Source organism: Danio rerio, chromosome 22 (assembly GCF_052040795.2).
Source record: "Danio rerio strain M-AB ecotype USA chromosome 22, GRCz13ab, whole genome shotgun sequence".
NCBI classification, from domain to species: Eukaryota; Metazoa; Chordata; class Actinopteri; order Cypriniformes; family Danionidae; genus Danio; species Danio rerio.
Window position 1 is genome coordinate 31,434,696 of NC_141042.1, and position 15,885 is coordinate 31,450,580.

The 15,885-nt window shown below is 38.5% G+C and overlaps 1 protein-coding gene across 2 annotated transcripts in view; it reads right to left on the reverse strand.

Annotated features, from left to right (window-relative positions):
- si:dkeyp-34c12.1 overlaps nt 1-15,885 on the reverse strand; it is a 33,725-nt gene that overhangs the window by 11,180 nt on the left and 6,660 nt on the right. The window contains 4 exon segments of one of the 2 annotated variants that reach the window (NM_001013572.2): nt 13,104-13,263; nt 13,302-14,172; nt 14,894-14,956; nt 15,041-15,104. In NM_001013572.2, coding sequence (NP_001013590.2) covers nt 13,396-14,172; nt 14,894-14,956; nt 15,041-15,104 — 904 coding nt within the window. In that variant the 3' untranslated portion in view covers nt 13,104-13,263; nt 13,302-13,395. 2 annotated transcript variants of the gene reach the window in all.

The window sequence follows — 15,885 nt, forward strand, 5'->3', positions numbered from 1 at the left end:
TGTTTTAACATCATTTATTCGTAGCAAACGTAGACTATATGCCACTTGGAAGTTGGAACAAAGAAATAAAATAAGTCCTCTGTAACATCGTAACATCTCAGCGCTCTGGTCTAGGTACATGCACCTTTAAATTGGCCAACACACCAATGAAAAGAAATCTTGCTTAACAAATCAAATTAAAATAAACTCTAAATGATGACGGTTATTTTGGCAATAAAGGAATTAAGATAAAAGCTCTGCAATATTTATTTCTCCACTTCTCTTCAAAATCTGGCATTAGGGCGTCGGTGAAGCTGAATATTAAAATAATAATGCCACCATTAGTCTGTATACTCTTTCTTCATTATGATTATATGGTTTAATTAATATTTATTTATAATTTAAAAACCCTTTACTCACCAAGATTAGGCTACGTGTGTTTGTGGAGGAACATTATTAAATCCACTGGCTTTAGCGCAGTCTTGCACTCATGGTGCGTCCAGCAGCTGAACACCCTTTCCTGCGGCTTCAGGTCGAGATGCAGAGTTCTGATCTGGCTGATTTTGCAAGTTTTGGATTGTTTGTTCATCTTCTACCAGTCAGAAACATCCATTTAATTTTCCATGACAGTAGTTTCATTGTAGCGAAAGGCCTCGTCATTTTACCTGTCAGCTTGCGGTTTAGGGCTCTACCGTAATACGCAGTGTATGAGCGACCGCCGAAATACCTGGCTGGAATGCGCTCCTTCTGAGCTATAGTGACTGGCTTGACCGCCGTCAAAATTTGCTTTTTTTTACTACTTCGTCATAGTTTGTTTCAGCTTTGCAGGGATGGATTTTATTGCAGGGATTTGGATTTTTTCGGGTCTCGCCGGGTTCGGGCAAAGATCTTCAGCTCTAATGCAGACCTCTCGTTCATATTAACCACGTCTCCCTTCTGTTTAGTCGAAACTGCCAAACTGCAGGACACTTTGAAGTGCGACTCGTCACGTCACGTCACCTCTCCCTCTCTCCCCCTCCCTCTCACCCCCTCCCTCTTTCCTCCACACTGTCCCATGATGACAACCACACATACGTTTTGTAGGCATTAAATAAAGGATATTTAATATTTTATGACGGTATAATGGTATTGAAACTGACACCGTTGCTATTTTTAGATCCCGCGGTATACCATAATACCGTATTACCGCCCAAGCCTAGTGTCCATGCAGACAGAGCCTTAGTACCACTTCAGCTGATGCTCCATAGTTGATGGCACCCATTGAAATCCACAATGGGAAAAATTTACTATGGAAAACCATGGGTGGTTATAAATCATCATTTCCCAGTATATCTTCTTTTGTGTTAAAAAGAACAAATTAGTTTTTGAACAAGTGAAGGGTGAGTAAATGAAGACAGGAATTTCATTTTTGGGTGAACTATCCCTTTAAGTTTAAAAACACATCCAAAAAATATACTACTAACAAGTACTCTTGCTATTTTGATTTGGCAAATTATTATGAATTTGCCATTTCATGCAGTTCTATAAAATCATTATGGTTATGAGTGGACCTTGATTGCTTTTTTTTTTTATTATTACATTGACACAATTCACAAAATACAAAATTCATACAAAATTTGCAGCTGTATAGTTGGTTCCTACCAAGGAACAAATACCAATAAGGTGAGAAAGACACAGTGCTTGTATTCAAACCGGGGAGAATAAGAACAAGTGTGGGAATGAATCAATTAACCAAAAACCATGGAAATAAATAAGGCACTCCTGTAAGGCAAGGGTTGTAATTACAGGAAACAGGAAAATGCTAAACAAAAACGCAACACATAACATCATTTCGTTTAAAAAAAAAAAAGTCACATTTTCCTGTGAGACTGGGTTGTTCTTAGAGATTTTGTTTATAGCAACATTCGTTCCAAATGAACAGAACTGTAATGAATTGTGAAGCCTACATACAATTACCTGAAGCTAAAAGCTAAACGTAATCTAAACAAAGTCACAATCACATAACTTCAATGACACAACTAATAATGTTCCAACAACTCTTCATTTAAAATCTACAATCTGGAAAGTGTGCGTAATAACAGTTTGTTAGAGCCCAATTAGAAACATAACAAGCCTCTGAAAGCAGTGAACTAGTTTGCCTTTTAGTGTGATGACTTTTATTTCCCCTGACAATCTATGTAGACCTATTAAGCCGCTTGTAAACAGACACTTTTTAAAAGTCTTCACTGATGATATATTTTATGTTATAAAACTCACTAAAATGACAGTAAATAGTCCAAACAGCAAGCCAATATCATAATCTGAATTCAGCCCCAGTCATTAGAAGTGAATTACAGATCTCAGACGATAAAAATATCTGTAATTTACATATCTAGAAGCGCTATCCACTTCAAGCGAATCGGCTTCTGGGTCCAAACGCTCTATTAAACTAATTGGGAGGACTCATTAAAGGGTAATAATAAATGATTAAATCCCGATCTCTATATATAAAACCATGCCTAATATCTGAAGGCCATAAAGTGATAAATTGTTAAAGTTTTAATATTTGTGTGGCGCCCAGAGACTGATGTTAACACCATGATTTTAAATAAAATTCACTTTAATGTGTGATATGACTAAAAAGTGGTCATAAACAAATATTTTCTCAACATTTTTCAGGCTTGGACCCGAAAACAGTATTCCACGCGTTAAAGATAAATCACGACTTAACAAGCAGATAAATCTAATAACCTCGTGTCTCCTCGCTAAATCTTTACATAATATAAATACATAGAACTGTTATTTGGAAGGCTCTAAAATATTTAAGACAGAGTTTTATGTAAGCTAACAATAGATGTTTCACAGTCTGAGGCCTACAGTTCTGTGTATTTTTAAGAGCCATCCAAAAAACAAACTATGCATTGATAAAATATCTACTGTGTAATATGACTAAATATTTACAAAATGTTGCTTACGACATGTTTCTGATGCTAACAGAGTCGTGCTAATCGGCTAAACTTTCCCTGTTTTAATATCTCTAATATAAATATTTAAGAGCCCTAAAAATCTAAAAATCACACACTTTTAAATAACTAACACAATATTCACTATATATCCCTGAAAAATAACATACTAAAATACATGGAATTTGTATCTTAAAAGATTTAAGACAGACCTTTATGTTAGCTAGATATTTTTCAGTTCTGTGTAGACACTTGTGATGGGTTTGACTTAAAAAAAAAAAAAAAAAAAAACACCCCATTTTACATTTATAAAACCCCTCCAAGAAAAAAAGAAAAAAAAAACTTGCACTGGTAATACATCTAACTTAATATAACAAAATGTTTACAAAATCTTGCTTGCAACATGTTCCTGATGCTATAACAGGGACGTGCTAACAGGCTAAACTTTCCCTGACTGATGTTAAGTTTACACAGGTGGCATGTGGCGCCAGACTGACCTCTAGTGGCAGCAATGGAAAGTGCTGTTTAGTGTAAAACATTGGTTTGAATTCCTTGGAAAATCCTAAGCACAAATACTACAATTAAAGGATCAGTGTGCAAGATCAAAGCAGAAGCAGTCAGGGTTGTGCTAATACAAGCACCTATTTGTCTCTCTAGCCAAAACAAATGAACATGCTTTATTTGGGCTGGAAATAAAATCGCAGTTCCTGCCTGATTAATCACGGACTAACCCTGAGCTAGTCACCTCTATAATAAAGGAGTTCGTTTGTACTGTGCGATTGATTTTAAATTAGACCTATGGTATCCAATGGACGGCTAGCTTTCTGAGGGCCTATGATCTCTCCCTGGCTGACCTTGTCTGAGGACTCACCGCTAATGCTAGGAAAACAGAAGCTAATCTCTTACACCAACACATGTGGCTTCCAGAATAACGCATTTATCATTATAATAATAGGCTTTCATGATGTCCTAGCATGCTAACTGCACCCTGAACTTGGCCTGATAAATGAAGTACAATTGCAGAGCGTTTAAGATATGAAAGGACATGGTTCCTACATTTATTTCTTTTTGTCTCTGAGGCAAATAGTTCCAGGTTCAATTGACAAGTGAGGTAAAATTACCAGAATAAAAAGCAAACACAAGGTCATTCAGCTAAATGCTAGCTATGTTTCAGGAATATGTTTGTTTGGTCAGATATTTCCCAGGTTCAATACAAGGATAATGTGAAACCCATCTGGGCAAGTGATGAAGTGAAGGCAAATACCTGGAGGAAACGGCGAATTGGATGTTTTCCACAATTCCTTGTGCCAGAATGTGCAGTGCTTACTTTTAGAGTAAAACTAAATAGAGTATAATTATATACATATAATTAATTGCCACCATATTTAACATAGAATATTAAAATTTAACTTTAAATGTGACCTTTAAATATTACTTGCATAAAGCAAAATATGCAAGCTTCACTAACATGTAGCTTACAGTCAGTAATAAAATAAATTAAAAAAACATTAAAAATTCTACAAAAAAAAAAAAGTGTTTAAAAATGTCAAGTAGGTTTAAAATTAATAAATGAGTATTAATTGAATATGGTAAGAAACGTAATGCATCATTTCCACAATATAAATAGACTGTTAAAACTATCAACTGTATTCGACTAAAAAAAATTTGATTTTACTGGTTGTATGTTGTCCTGTCTTTAACATTATTGACACACTGGCCCAAACAGACAAGACTTGTTCCAGAGTTATACTTGAGTTCATTTAAAGGTTCAAGAAATTTTCAAGTATTTTTATTTATATTTTCAGATTTTAACAGATTTCTGTGTGTTGAGCATCAGTTAAGACAACGTTAGCCCATTTTAGCTTTAATTATGGGGAAAACTGAATCATTTTGAGCTTTTGTCAGCTAATTTTATATTCTGGGTTTAAAATAATTTTCGGGGTGCAATCAAAATTGGTCCCAGCTTCTTAATTATTCATGACAACATGTGCTTTCCAAAGGCAAGGCAGACCTGCCAAGCTGTGAGACCCAGTGACTGGGTGAGTAGGCCTACACTACCTCCAGGGTAGTATGTGTTTGTTTCCATTATTCAAGGGTTTGTTGCATGTTTTTCCCCACGGTTAAGGGCTGATACAGCAAAGCTGTTGGTTTGCACTGCAAACCAAGCATTTTTGTCAAGAAAGCTAAAAAAGAATTGGAGAATGGCAGACTTTGTCTTTTATCAGTTGAGTTTGTTACCATTCAGACACATCGCTTATCCATGCTGTTATGTTCGTACATGTTTAAAATTCTCCAGATTACTGGTAGAGCTAATGGTTAAAATAGATAGGGAAAGAGACCTGCTGTACTGCTACCCACTGTGTCTGCATTCAGACCCAGGGATCCAGGAGGAGAGAAGTCCTCCTCATTTATAGTGTTTATATAAACACGATTATCTTTATAATGATAACAAATTGTGGTTATGTGTATATGAATGTATAACAAATGTAGCAAGACATTAAATTACTTACTGTTTATTTCTTTGGATTTTAACTTTGCTAACTATAAAATCATCGGTCTCCTCATGGTTTGTGTCTACTTTTGTGAGCCAGCTAACAGTTGTTTGTTGCCCTCTTTCTCCCCTGCTCTTCTCGACCATGCCAACTCCTCCCTCTGCTCGAAGAGCTTCTCGCCCATCATGAAGCATTTCTTGAAAATATTCTGAGGTAGACTTGAACTGAAAGAAGGGGGTTTCGTGGCCCTTCAAGACTCATTTACGAAGGATACTCAAAAACAACAACAAAGACCTGGTTTGTACATTCATGTGCAATAACATTACTAAAAAGAATCGAAAACTGGTACTGGCATACAATCTCTGAAACAGCATTCTGTGCAAATTTCAGACATTCAAAAACATGGCTTCAGTGAAATGACAGTAAACCCCAGATTGATCCCAAAACCGCACTCCAAGACATTTAAATCCCAGAAATTCCTCTTTTAACTGTGTTTGTCTGAATGTTCCATTAATGAAACCAGAAACTGAACAGCATATGGCTGCGCTCATGAAAGCAAAAAGAGCAAGAAATCTTTCCATCTAAACCATGAGGTCACATGTGAGTTTGAGCCAGAAGGACACCTTGCAATGACTGTGATGTGATTTAATGCCACTTTGTGTTCCTACTCTCCTGTCTCTCTATAAAGACCTTTGATGGGTCTGAACATGGGAAACAGCTTTTTGGTACAGCTGGGCAGCTTCTACAGGCATCATTCCCTCAAATATTCAGTCCTCCTATCTAGGTGAAGACTGTTTGTCTAAAAGTGGCAGACTATAAAGTTTAAAGCCCAGGATACACCAGGATGACGTCAAAGCACTAGCAACAACAAAAACTGACTGTGTTGTTGCCTGATGTCAGCTGCATGTGGTCCTGTTTGGAACAAAAACCTTCATGTGAACACCAATTGCATGACAGTCAACATCTTTCCTTTGTCTTTCCACACCTGAAGGGGGCAGTAGAGTGTATTGGATTCCACAAAGAGAAACCAGAAATCATGCTGCACACACTCAAACCATAAACAAAGCACCATTTATGCACCATTTTCACAGTAGTCCTCAGAGAGATTTTCTGATACAAATATATGTCTGATATCATGATCCATATCATTTACTGCTTCTTTGTGTTCCCTCTTAACTTGTGTCTTCTACTTAGATACGTCACTTCAGATAATGTTCTCACACTGATTTGTAGCTAAACAGCCAATCAGGTGGTCTAAGTCACAAATGGTCAACAGTGATTCTACTGAACATACTAAATCAGGGGTCCTTCGTACCTCGCTTAAATGATCAAAGATTATTTGGCAGATCCCGGATCTTTTAATCTTGATAACTTATCTCTCGCTAATTTGGTTCTTCAAACAAGTTCGCGAATCAGATTAGAATGTCTGGATAAACTGATCTGAGATCGCTGCGTGTGTTGTGAAGGACAGATCTATCGATCCTCGAAATCATGATCAGCAATGCAACGATTGGCTGACGGCACAGCAGCGTAATGACATCATCTGATTAATATTCAATTATCCATGTGAGCAAAATTACAACAAATTAGCAGTAAACGGCTTGTTAAATATGACACGCAATAACCTTCCACATTTGTTGTGAGCTGCAGGCTTTCCACTTTCATGTGTCAAGTGTATTCATCATGTATTTCAATGCAAATCAATGTATTTAGTTCCACATTTAGAAAATATTTTCTTTATTATAGTTGCCGTTTTTTTATCGGTGTAAAGAATAACTGGTTGTTTACAAAAGCGTTTAAATATTGGTAAAGGCGTCTGCAACTTTTGTGAAGCATCAAATCACCGGCATATTAACTATCAAAACATGTTTATGACTGCTGAAATGTATTATTGCTTTAAAAAAAGTCACATATTGTGCATTTCTATTATACACAATTTGTACTAAAGCAATCTAAAAAGTTCATATCAATAAGTTTTCTCTTTGCACCACCAGGTGGCAGTCTTTGTACTTTCATTTTGAGGGTGCAGATTGCATACGTTTTATTAATATGTATAACTTAATTTATTTTATTAATGACTATAACTTATATATATATATATATATATATATATATATATATATATATATATATATATATATATATATATATATATATATATATATATATATATAGTTAAAAAATATGTACCATTTTCCCAAGTGTATATAACTACAACTGTAAGAAAATATCAGAATTCAGAACATACTTTCTGTATTATCTTTGCTTGAACTAAGCCAATCTAATCCTGTTTATATGAATTGAACCTGCTCCCGATCAGGTTTGACCTAGCAGAACTGTTGATATGACAACAACTCTCGGATGAGCTTTGAAGAACGAAACGATCCTGGATCGTGTCAAATCGTCAATATCCAAATCCAGCTGAGTAATCCACGTACGAAGAACGGACCCCAGGCAAACTGTCTCCGCTTTGAGCCAGAAAAGAGGCAACATAAGGCTGGGACACACCACACCAAGCTGATAGGTTCACATTGTAACTTCTTATTTTTTGCCTGGGGGGTGGGAAAAGTGGAGGAATCTCAATGATCAATCAGTTCAACTGATCACCAGTTCAGCTCTGAGCAGATTAATGATCCACATCATCGTATATTACATAATGTGTATTGTGACATATTACAAAATGAGCTATATATTATAATTTATGTTAAACAAGTGAGACAGTAGCTCGGTTTCCATCCAAAAACGTGAATTAACTTTATGCGCAAAACTGGATTATTGCATAAAAGACGTGCGAATAAAGCAGTGTTTCCATCCAACGAGTCAAATCAAACAAAATCGTCACTTACTGATTATCTGGCACCAAATATCAACAGCAAAAACAGAACTTGCTTTCGTAGGAGAAGTAGCATGAACCTTTTTTTTTATTAAATAAATGATTTGCCCCTCAGAAAAGCAATCTTGACACGCAGTGAACAGGTGGTGGCGTTTAAGGGTGTGACACGTGGAGCACAGAAGCCCTTGATTCTGGAGGTCATTAATAATATAATAACTCTGAAATGGTTACGGCATTTTAGAGTGACAACATTTCAGATGTTTTACAATGTGCTCAGCCTGCTGGTTTGTCCATTCACACACATTTATATCATCACATGATCTCTTAACAAAATCACATGTCCTTTTTAATGCGCATACTGGAATTTTTTCAGTAAAAGTGTTTCCTTCATAGTTTATGTGCATCTTTTCTTATTGGGGTTGGTTGGAGTTAGGACAATTCTAAGCACCCACACAATATTGGGGCCCTCAGAGCAGACATTTGTTGGACCTACCACCCATATCATCCCAACAACATTGTAAAAATGTATTTTATCTGAATGTTGTTGGTGATAATAAAATGCTAATTATATTGTGATGATTTTTTTGACAGCACTCTTTCAGACCGGAAACACATAATAAATGCATATACACAAAAAATTGGAAGATGGAAGGTCTGTACAGGAAGCACATTATCTCTTTGCTGACTCAACCCGTGTCACCCGTTATTGTTGGATTGGAAACAGTGTATGAGAGACCGTGAGAGAGTTTAAATGTGGTTAACATATCGTTCAGCAGGGAACAACTTCCCTTAGGCTTACATCAACAGATTTCTGCTGGATCAAGTCGAATTGGTGTTGAAGCAGGGTACACTTACAAAAACAGTTGATTTTGGAAATTTTGTTTAGGATTTCTCAATGTTAATGTCTTCCAGACCCTCGACCCTTTTCTGATTGTACTTCAGTGTTTCAGAGTAAAGACAAGTTCGGATTTCACCAGCTTTGCCAACCACTTTCACAACACATATAAGGGCTTTCAGTTGATTAAACATTTTAGTCAAATTAATTTGCAAATTTAATTGCTGTGCAAGTCACATAGAGTCAAACTTGCATTGCTAAGAGAAAAAAGCAGATCAATCATATTAGTGGCTAAGTCACATTTTATAATAGAAGCGGAATGGTGGCTTCAGTCTGCTTTTTTTTTGTTTTTTTTTCTAAAGGCTTTCTAGAGTGTTGCTAGGCTCTGTTGGGTGGTTTTAGTTGCTGATATAGTCTAGACCAGGGGTGTCCAAACTCTGTCCTGGAGGGCCGGTGTCCTGCCGAGTGTGGTTCTAACTTGCTTCAACACACCTGCCAGGAAGTTTCTAGTATTTTATCTTGATTAGCTGTTCAGGTGTGTTTGATTAGGGTTGGGGCTAAACTCTCCAGGACACCGGTCCTCCTGTACTGAGTTTGGACACCCCTGGACTAGAGTGCTGTATAGTGTTTTGGCAAGACTCTAGGACGGGGGATCCAAAGTTTAAGCACCCCTTTGTTGGGTATACATTGCTGTTAACTTATAGTGGGTGACATCAGGATCTAGAGTGTCTTAAGGCCTACTCACACTATGCCACCCATACCATGCCCAGGCCTGTTTCCCGGATCATTTGAGAAGTGTGAGTGCGCTGAATCGGGCTCAAGCACGGTTCACTTGGCCGGCCCTGGCTCGGTTGGAAGAGGTGGGCCTGAGCGCGGTTCACTTGGGCTTTGGCACGGTACGCTTGTGTGTGAGTGCAAAATGCGCCAAAGCCCGAAACTGAAAGCGAGACGTGACTTTTAAGGGTTTCATATGGATTTATTAATCATTCTTACTGTTCAGTGAACGCAAACTGCCATAGTTTATTAAAGACGAGAACTCCTCACAGCACGACAGCTGAGCGGCTTCAGCAGACCTCCTCATTCCTGCAGCACGAGGGCTTTATGATTGTTTATGAGCGGCAAAGTGGCGGATCTGTTCGGCGAAATATCTGACTGCGAGTCACCTCATCCCTAAGGACTGTTTGGCGAAATATTTAACTGCATGTCACTGCATAACAAAGGACTGAAACGATATAACTAGAGAAATCTCCACTGTGCTGCTGAGTGAGAGAGCGCTTCTCACTGAACGGTGCAGAAGTGATGACGTAAGCGTGCCGAGGCCCATTTGTGGTGTGAGCGCGGGCTGTCGGGTGAGACGGGAGGGGGGACAAGCATGCTTTGGCCCGGTTCGAGGCAACTGTACCTAGTGTGAGTACGGCCCTACATTCTACATTATAGGGTGTTACTATTTTGTACTGTGTGCTTTTAGGTGTTCTATGTGGTTTCTCTGGTTTTGCAATGTTGTCTTGTATTATTTCTAGTGTTTAGCAAGTATGTACTTTGTTGAATTCAGTGTGTTGTTAAATTGCAGGCCAGGTGTTACTAGGACCTCCCAACTAGAATTTGGGGTGTGGCTATATTATAGGGTGTTGCTAGGGTGCTGTTGCTAGTGTCTAGGATGTGGGTTGTTGTTATTCGAATGTACTAGGTAGTTTCTGTATACTGCATGTGATTTCTGGGGTGTTGCTATGGTGTCTGTGCTGTTTCTAGTGAATTGAAAGAGTGTACAGGATGGCTTCAGTGTGTTACTAGATTGTAGGATATTCTGGTTAGACCAAGGGTGGGCAAACTTAGTCCTGGAGGGAGTAAGAGAGAATTTTCTGTGTAAATTCTTGTGTTAAAGGGGTGGTCCACAATGTAATTTTAAGGCTTGGTTGTGTTTATAAGATGCAAAGCAATGTGTGCTTATGTTTCACTTGAAGGAAATCGCGTTATTTTCTCATATATCTCAATTTAATTATACACAGCTACTCAGCTAACATGAAAATGACTGTCATATTTCCTAGTTCCTTTGAAAGGCCCGCCCTTAAGTGACTCTGATTGGTCATTGTCATAATGAGCTGCTATTCCCGGATTGGCACCACGTCACGCCCGTAAAAGCATGCGCTTTTCTGCTGCAGTCAACCTCCTGCCTGCTCTAAAATAAAATCTGACAAGTGTCTGTAACGAGTGAAAATGAGGTGCGGCTCCTTTAAGAGTTTGCCATTGTGTGTGCGGTGTGAATGTTGTCTGCGTCAATGTGGGTGTGAATGTGTGAACTTTCTGTAACAAGCGCATGTGCGCGGTACTTTCTTTTTCTCTGATGCTCGGATTAAGTTGTTTTCTGTAATATATCGTGACAGAAGAATAAAGCACAAGATGTGGGATGCTACCTGTTGAGCCTTGATTTATTATTCTGCTGCGAACACGAGTCAGGTAAGCTAACCTGTTTTTTTTTTTTTAACTCTATGCATTACACGACGGCTTTCACGTGTATCCGGAATATGCAGGTGTAAGTAATATGAATCATCCACATATCTTTTGCAACTTCATTATCTGAGATGTGAAACACATGGAAAAGCTGCCTGAAGACAATCAGTGCAGTCCACACACATAAGAGACACGAACGTGCTGGTGGAGTGTGTGTGTGTGTGTGTTTACAGCAGTTTGTCTGATAAATATGAATTTGTAGCTCAATTATTTGCCCGCAAAGCAGCATTTCCCATTGTTTACATCATTGCTACAGTGTATCGTTAACGCTAGACACTGTACATGTAACGATCAATTTTAACTAATAAAAACACTTACTGGTTGTAGCTTATAGCTTCTGCTGAGGAGATTTTAGCCGAATCCAGCACTGAACTGGGAGAGATTCTGGAGCTGTTTTGTTAAATCATGCTTGCTGTGTATTTTAAAATTCTCTGGAACATAATTAATATTGAACTCTAAGCACTTCTGTCTTTGTGTTGTGTCCTTTGGAAGCCCAAATACAGAAACAGATGAAGCTCTGTGGGAACAGCCGTGTTTAGACGCATTTTTAGCTTCATCTCTGCTATAACGTTACATCGCCTCTGGCCACGGCCCTTACCTGCATGCGAAGTGTGGAATGCGCAGTAACGAACTGTTGTGATCTCACAGGGGGCGGAAGTATTTTTTGTAGTCCCCAAAATTCATTCATCGTAGGCTTTGCTAAGCTAATTCTGTAAAAACCAAGGTCTCTCTTTGCATTGAACTTAGAACTTTTTACATTCAGAGATGTTGTTTATGTTCACACAGCTACTTTACACATCAACTAAAGTTTCAAATATGATATCATAGTGGACCACCCCTTTAAGCTGTTTGCTTGGTGGTTACTTTGTGTACTGGACTTTGGTGTGTTGTTAGTTATGGCTAGATTATAGTTGTTGCTAGGGTTTCAGGATATTGCTCGGGTACTCTAGCAAGATTCTAGGGTGTCATCTTTTTGGTTTCTGAATAGTGTTTGTGTTTTCTGGCAAGAGTCTACAGTGCTTCTTTGTGTCTCGTGTTGCATTAGGCTTTTTCTTTGCATTAGGCTTTTTCTGCTAATGCAGAGCTTGCAGTTTTTAGCGTCCTTGTAAGTGAAACTACCTACCATGCTGGAAATTCCAGTTTAATTCTCTACAATAATGCTTAAAACAAGGTTTACACTTACTGTAGCTAAAATAAAAGTTTGTAAGCCTACAGAGTCTTTGCTGGGGGAGGGGGGGAAATCAGCTTGAATCCTCTGCTTGACCAGTTGATTTAGCAGGTTTTTTTGCTGGTCTACCAGCTTTGAACAACTAGAAGACATTATTTTCCAAAGCACATCAGCTATCATTTCCAACAGGATATTATTTAGCCACAGGGTTGTTTAGGTCAATTAGGCACTGACCTAATTAATTTCTAAGTAGAAAGGAAAATTATTTGTAAGAGCTGCTCACAATGTTGGGTTTCTCAGATTTTCTGAAGAGCTACAGCCTTTTACAACACAGCCCAGACAAATGTAGAGACAGTTGAAAAAACATTTATTAATTCCAAAATAAAATGCACTCTTAATGCATGGCTTAAAGAAAAAAAAAAGAGTGCAAAACATCTAAATGCATGTTGTCCATTTTGTCAATCACATCTGATTTTAATATCCATAGTGTCCACAAACGCTAATACCTAAATATCCAGCAGAGGGCACCAAACAATTCCCTCACAGTTTAAAAGTAAATCCTCCCACTCCAAAAACATGATTTCAAGACAAAAATGGCATCATATATGAGAGTAAGAAAAAGGTTCTAAACAAATTGATCACTTATCTTTCTTAGAAGCAATTCTTTTAGAGCGGCGCAGACCAGCAACATCATCTGCTGAAGCCTTTATGCCGGTGGTGAGTTTGAGAGTTTTGGAGTCTTTCATGGTAGCAGGTGGTTTGAGGGGGTTTGAAGGGGTTGCAATGGATTTTGGGGGTTTAGGGACAGCTGAGGGTTCGGAGAGTTTGGGGGCAGAAGCAGTCCTGGAAGATTTGGAAGGTTTGGTGGCAAAAGCAGCTCTGGAAGATTTTGAGGGTTTGGGGTCAGAAGCAGCTCTGGAAGATTTGGAGGGTTTGGTGGCAGAAGCAGCACTGGAAGATTTGGAGGGTTTGGTGGCAGAAACAGCACTGGAAGGTTTGGGTCCAGAAGTGGCTATAGTTGGTTTAGAGGGTTCAGGGGCAGAAGCGGTGCTAGAAGAATTTAGGGGAGACAGAGATCTGGAACATTTGGAGGGTTCAGGTGCATAAGTGGCACCAGAATGTTCGGCACTGAAAGGTTTCGGGGCAGAAGCATCATTGGAAAGTTTCAGGGCAGAAGTGGCTCTAGAAGTTTTTGCGACAGAAGCGCCACTTGAAGGTTTGGTGGCAGAATTGATACTGGAAGGTTTCGTTGCAGAAGTGGCACTAGTAGGTTTCGTGGCAGAAGCAGCACTAGAAGATTTCGTTGCAGATGCGGAAGGTTGAAGTGCTGGATGGGTTTTATTGGCATTAGAGGCAGCAGAGGTTTGGAGGCCTTTTCTGACTTGCTGCAATTGTTTAGCTGGCCGTAGTGCCTCCTACATAAGTAAAAAGCATATTCATTCACCAATATTTGGAAGATAAAGATTACAGGCCCTTTCACACCAGTGAGATGAACTATATTAATGTCCACAACAATGTATGCTTCAGTTCTGTCAGTTTAAATGTTAAAAAAGCTATTTAAAATTGATGATTAGGGCTTTTGCCCCAGTTAGTTATAGGAACTCAGTTACAGGAATCAGCCCCCAGGCCAGTCTCTAAATTTTTTTGGGCCATGTTTTTGGTTGCAACCTACTCTGAAATACAAGCCAATTAAGATTCCCAAAATGACATTCGCAGAATGGAAATCCTCTATTAACACAAGTATGCCTAAAGTGAGTATTTATGCCAATTGTTTAGGGATATATGAAAATATTTCTCCAGGGTAAAATCCCCTTTTGACAGGCTGCCTTTTTTCCTGATTAAATAAAGATAGAATAAATTACTTTAAAGTGACTGCATCCATTTTTGTCTGCTGTTCTTGGTTTCTGATTGGCTGCCAATGCAATAAATCCTACACCATTTGTAAAAAAAAAATAGTTCTAAATTGTTAATATTATAATTGGGGTGTGGACTTTACTTTTATGGTTGCTAATAAATACTACAAGGTCGTAGTTATAATCTGTATTGTGAATGGGCCTCAAGTCTTATTCCGTTTGAATGTCTAAGAATTGCTATGGGTAAAGTCAGGTAAGAAGTGGCAAAAAGTGATCAACTAACCTCTTTACCAGACAGTTGGGATTCCAGAGCCGCTATTTCTGCAGTCAGTGTATGTACGTTTACCTTTACAGAAAAATGACAATCTTCAGTGCAATACATTAAACAAGTGGCCGTTTAATATAAGAATGGACTCATGTTGGCACTCACCTCGATTTGATTGATCTTTTCCTTATAGCTGTCAATGTCCTTCGTGAGTTGCTCCTCCTTTTCTCTGCAAACAAAAAATATTGAGCATTTATTCCACTGAATGAAAATTAAAATATATAGAAAATTGTTAAATGAGTTTTAATTATTTTGATCATTTAATAATTTAAAAATTGTTAAACACTATTTGCATTTGTATTAAAGGGTGCATAGTTTACCATTTTTTATGATTTCATATAAATATTATGGTTCTTCTGAGGGTGCCAGTTTAGGTTAAGTTCAACACACAGTTCAGATGTTTTTATTATAAAGTGTTAAAAAGTGTCATGTTGGGGGCGTGTACACAGCTCACTGTTTTAGGGATGTGTTGCTTTACATGAAAATTAGTTTCGGCTTCCCGCCCAACGTAACAAGGGGGCGGAGCCAAGAGCTCCCACGCTCTGTGTTTGCAACAGACAGGCAGACAGAGAGAAGCTAAGCTACATAAGAGGATTACCATTCAGCCGTACATGTACGACTCGGACACAGACCAAGCAGAGTGTACAAAATCATTTGTGTCTTTGCATAGTTTTACAGCCAACTGTGTGCTAGTTTCAAGTGCCGAGCTTGTACACGAGACTAATAACCACGCAAACTGAATTAACTTTGACTGAGGCACCGAATGCGTCGCTCGAAGCCGCAAAACGGCACACCAGACACTCTCTGTGGCGCGGCAGAAACACGAAGAGTCCCGAATCGTTGCGCCATACAGTGCCATGCATTTAATAATTGTAAACATAGGTTTCTATCAGGGTAAACACATCGGGGCTTCAAGTCAGCGGCTGTCCGCGGTGCCCAGCCGCCGACTT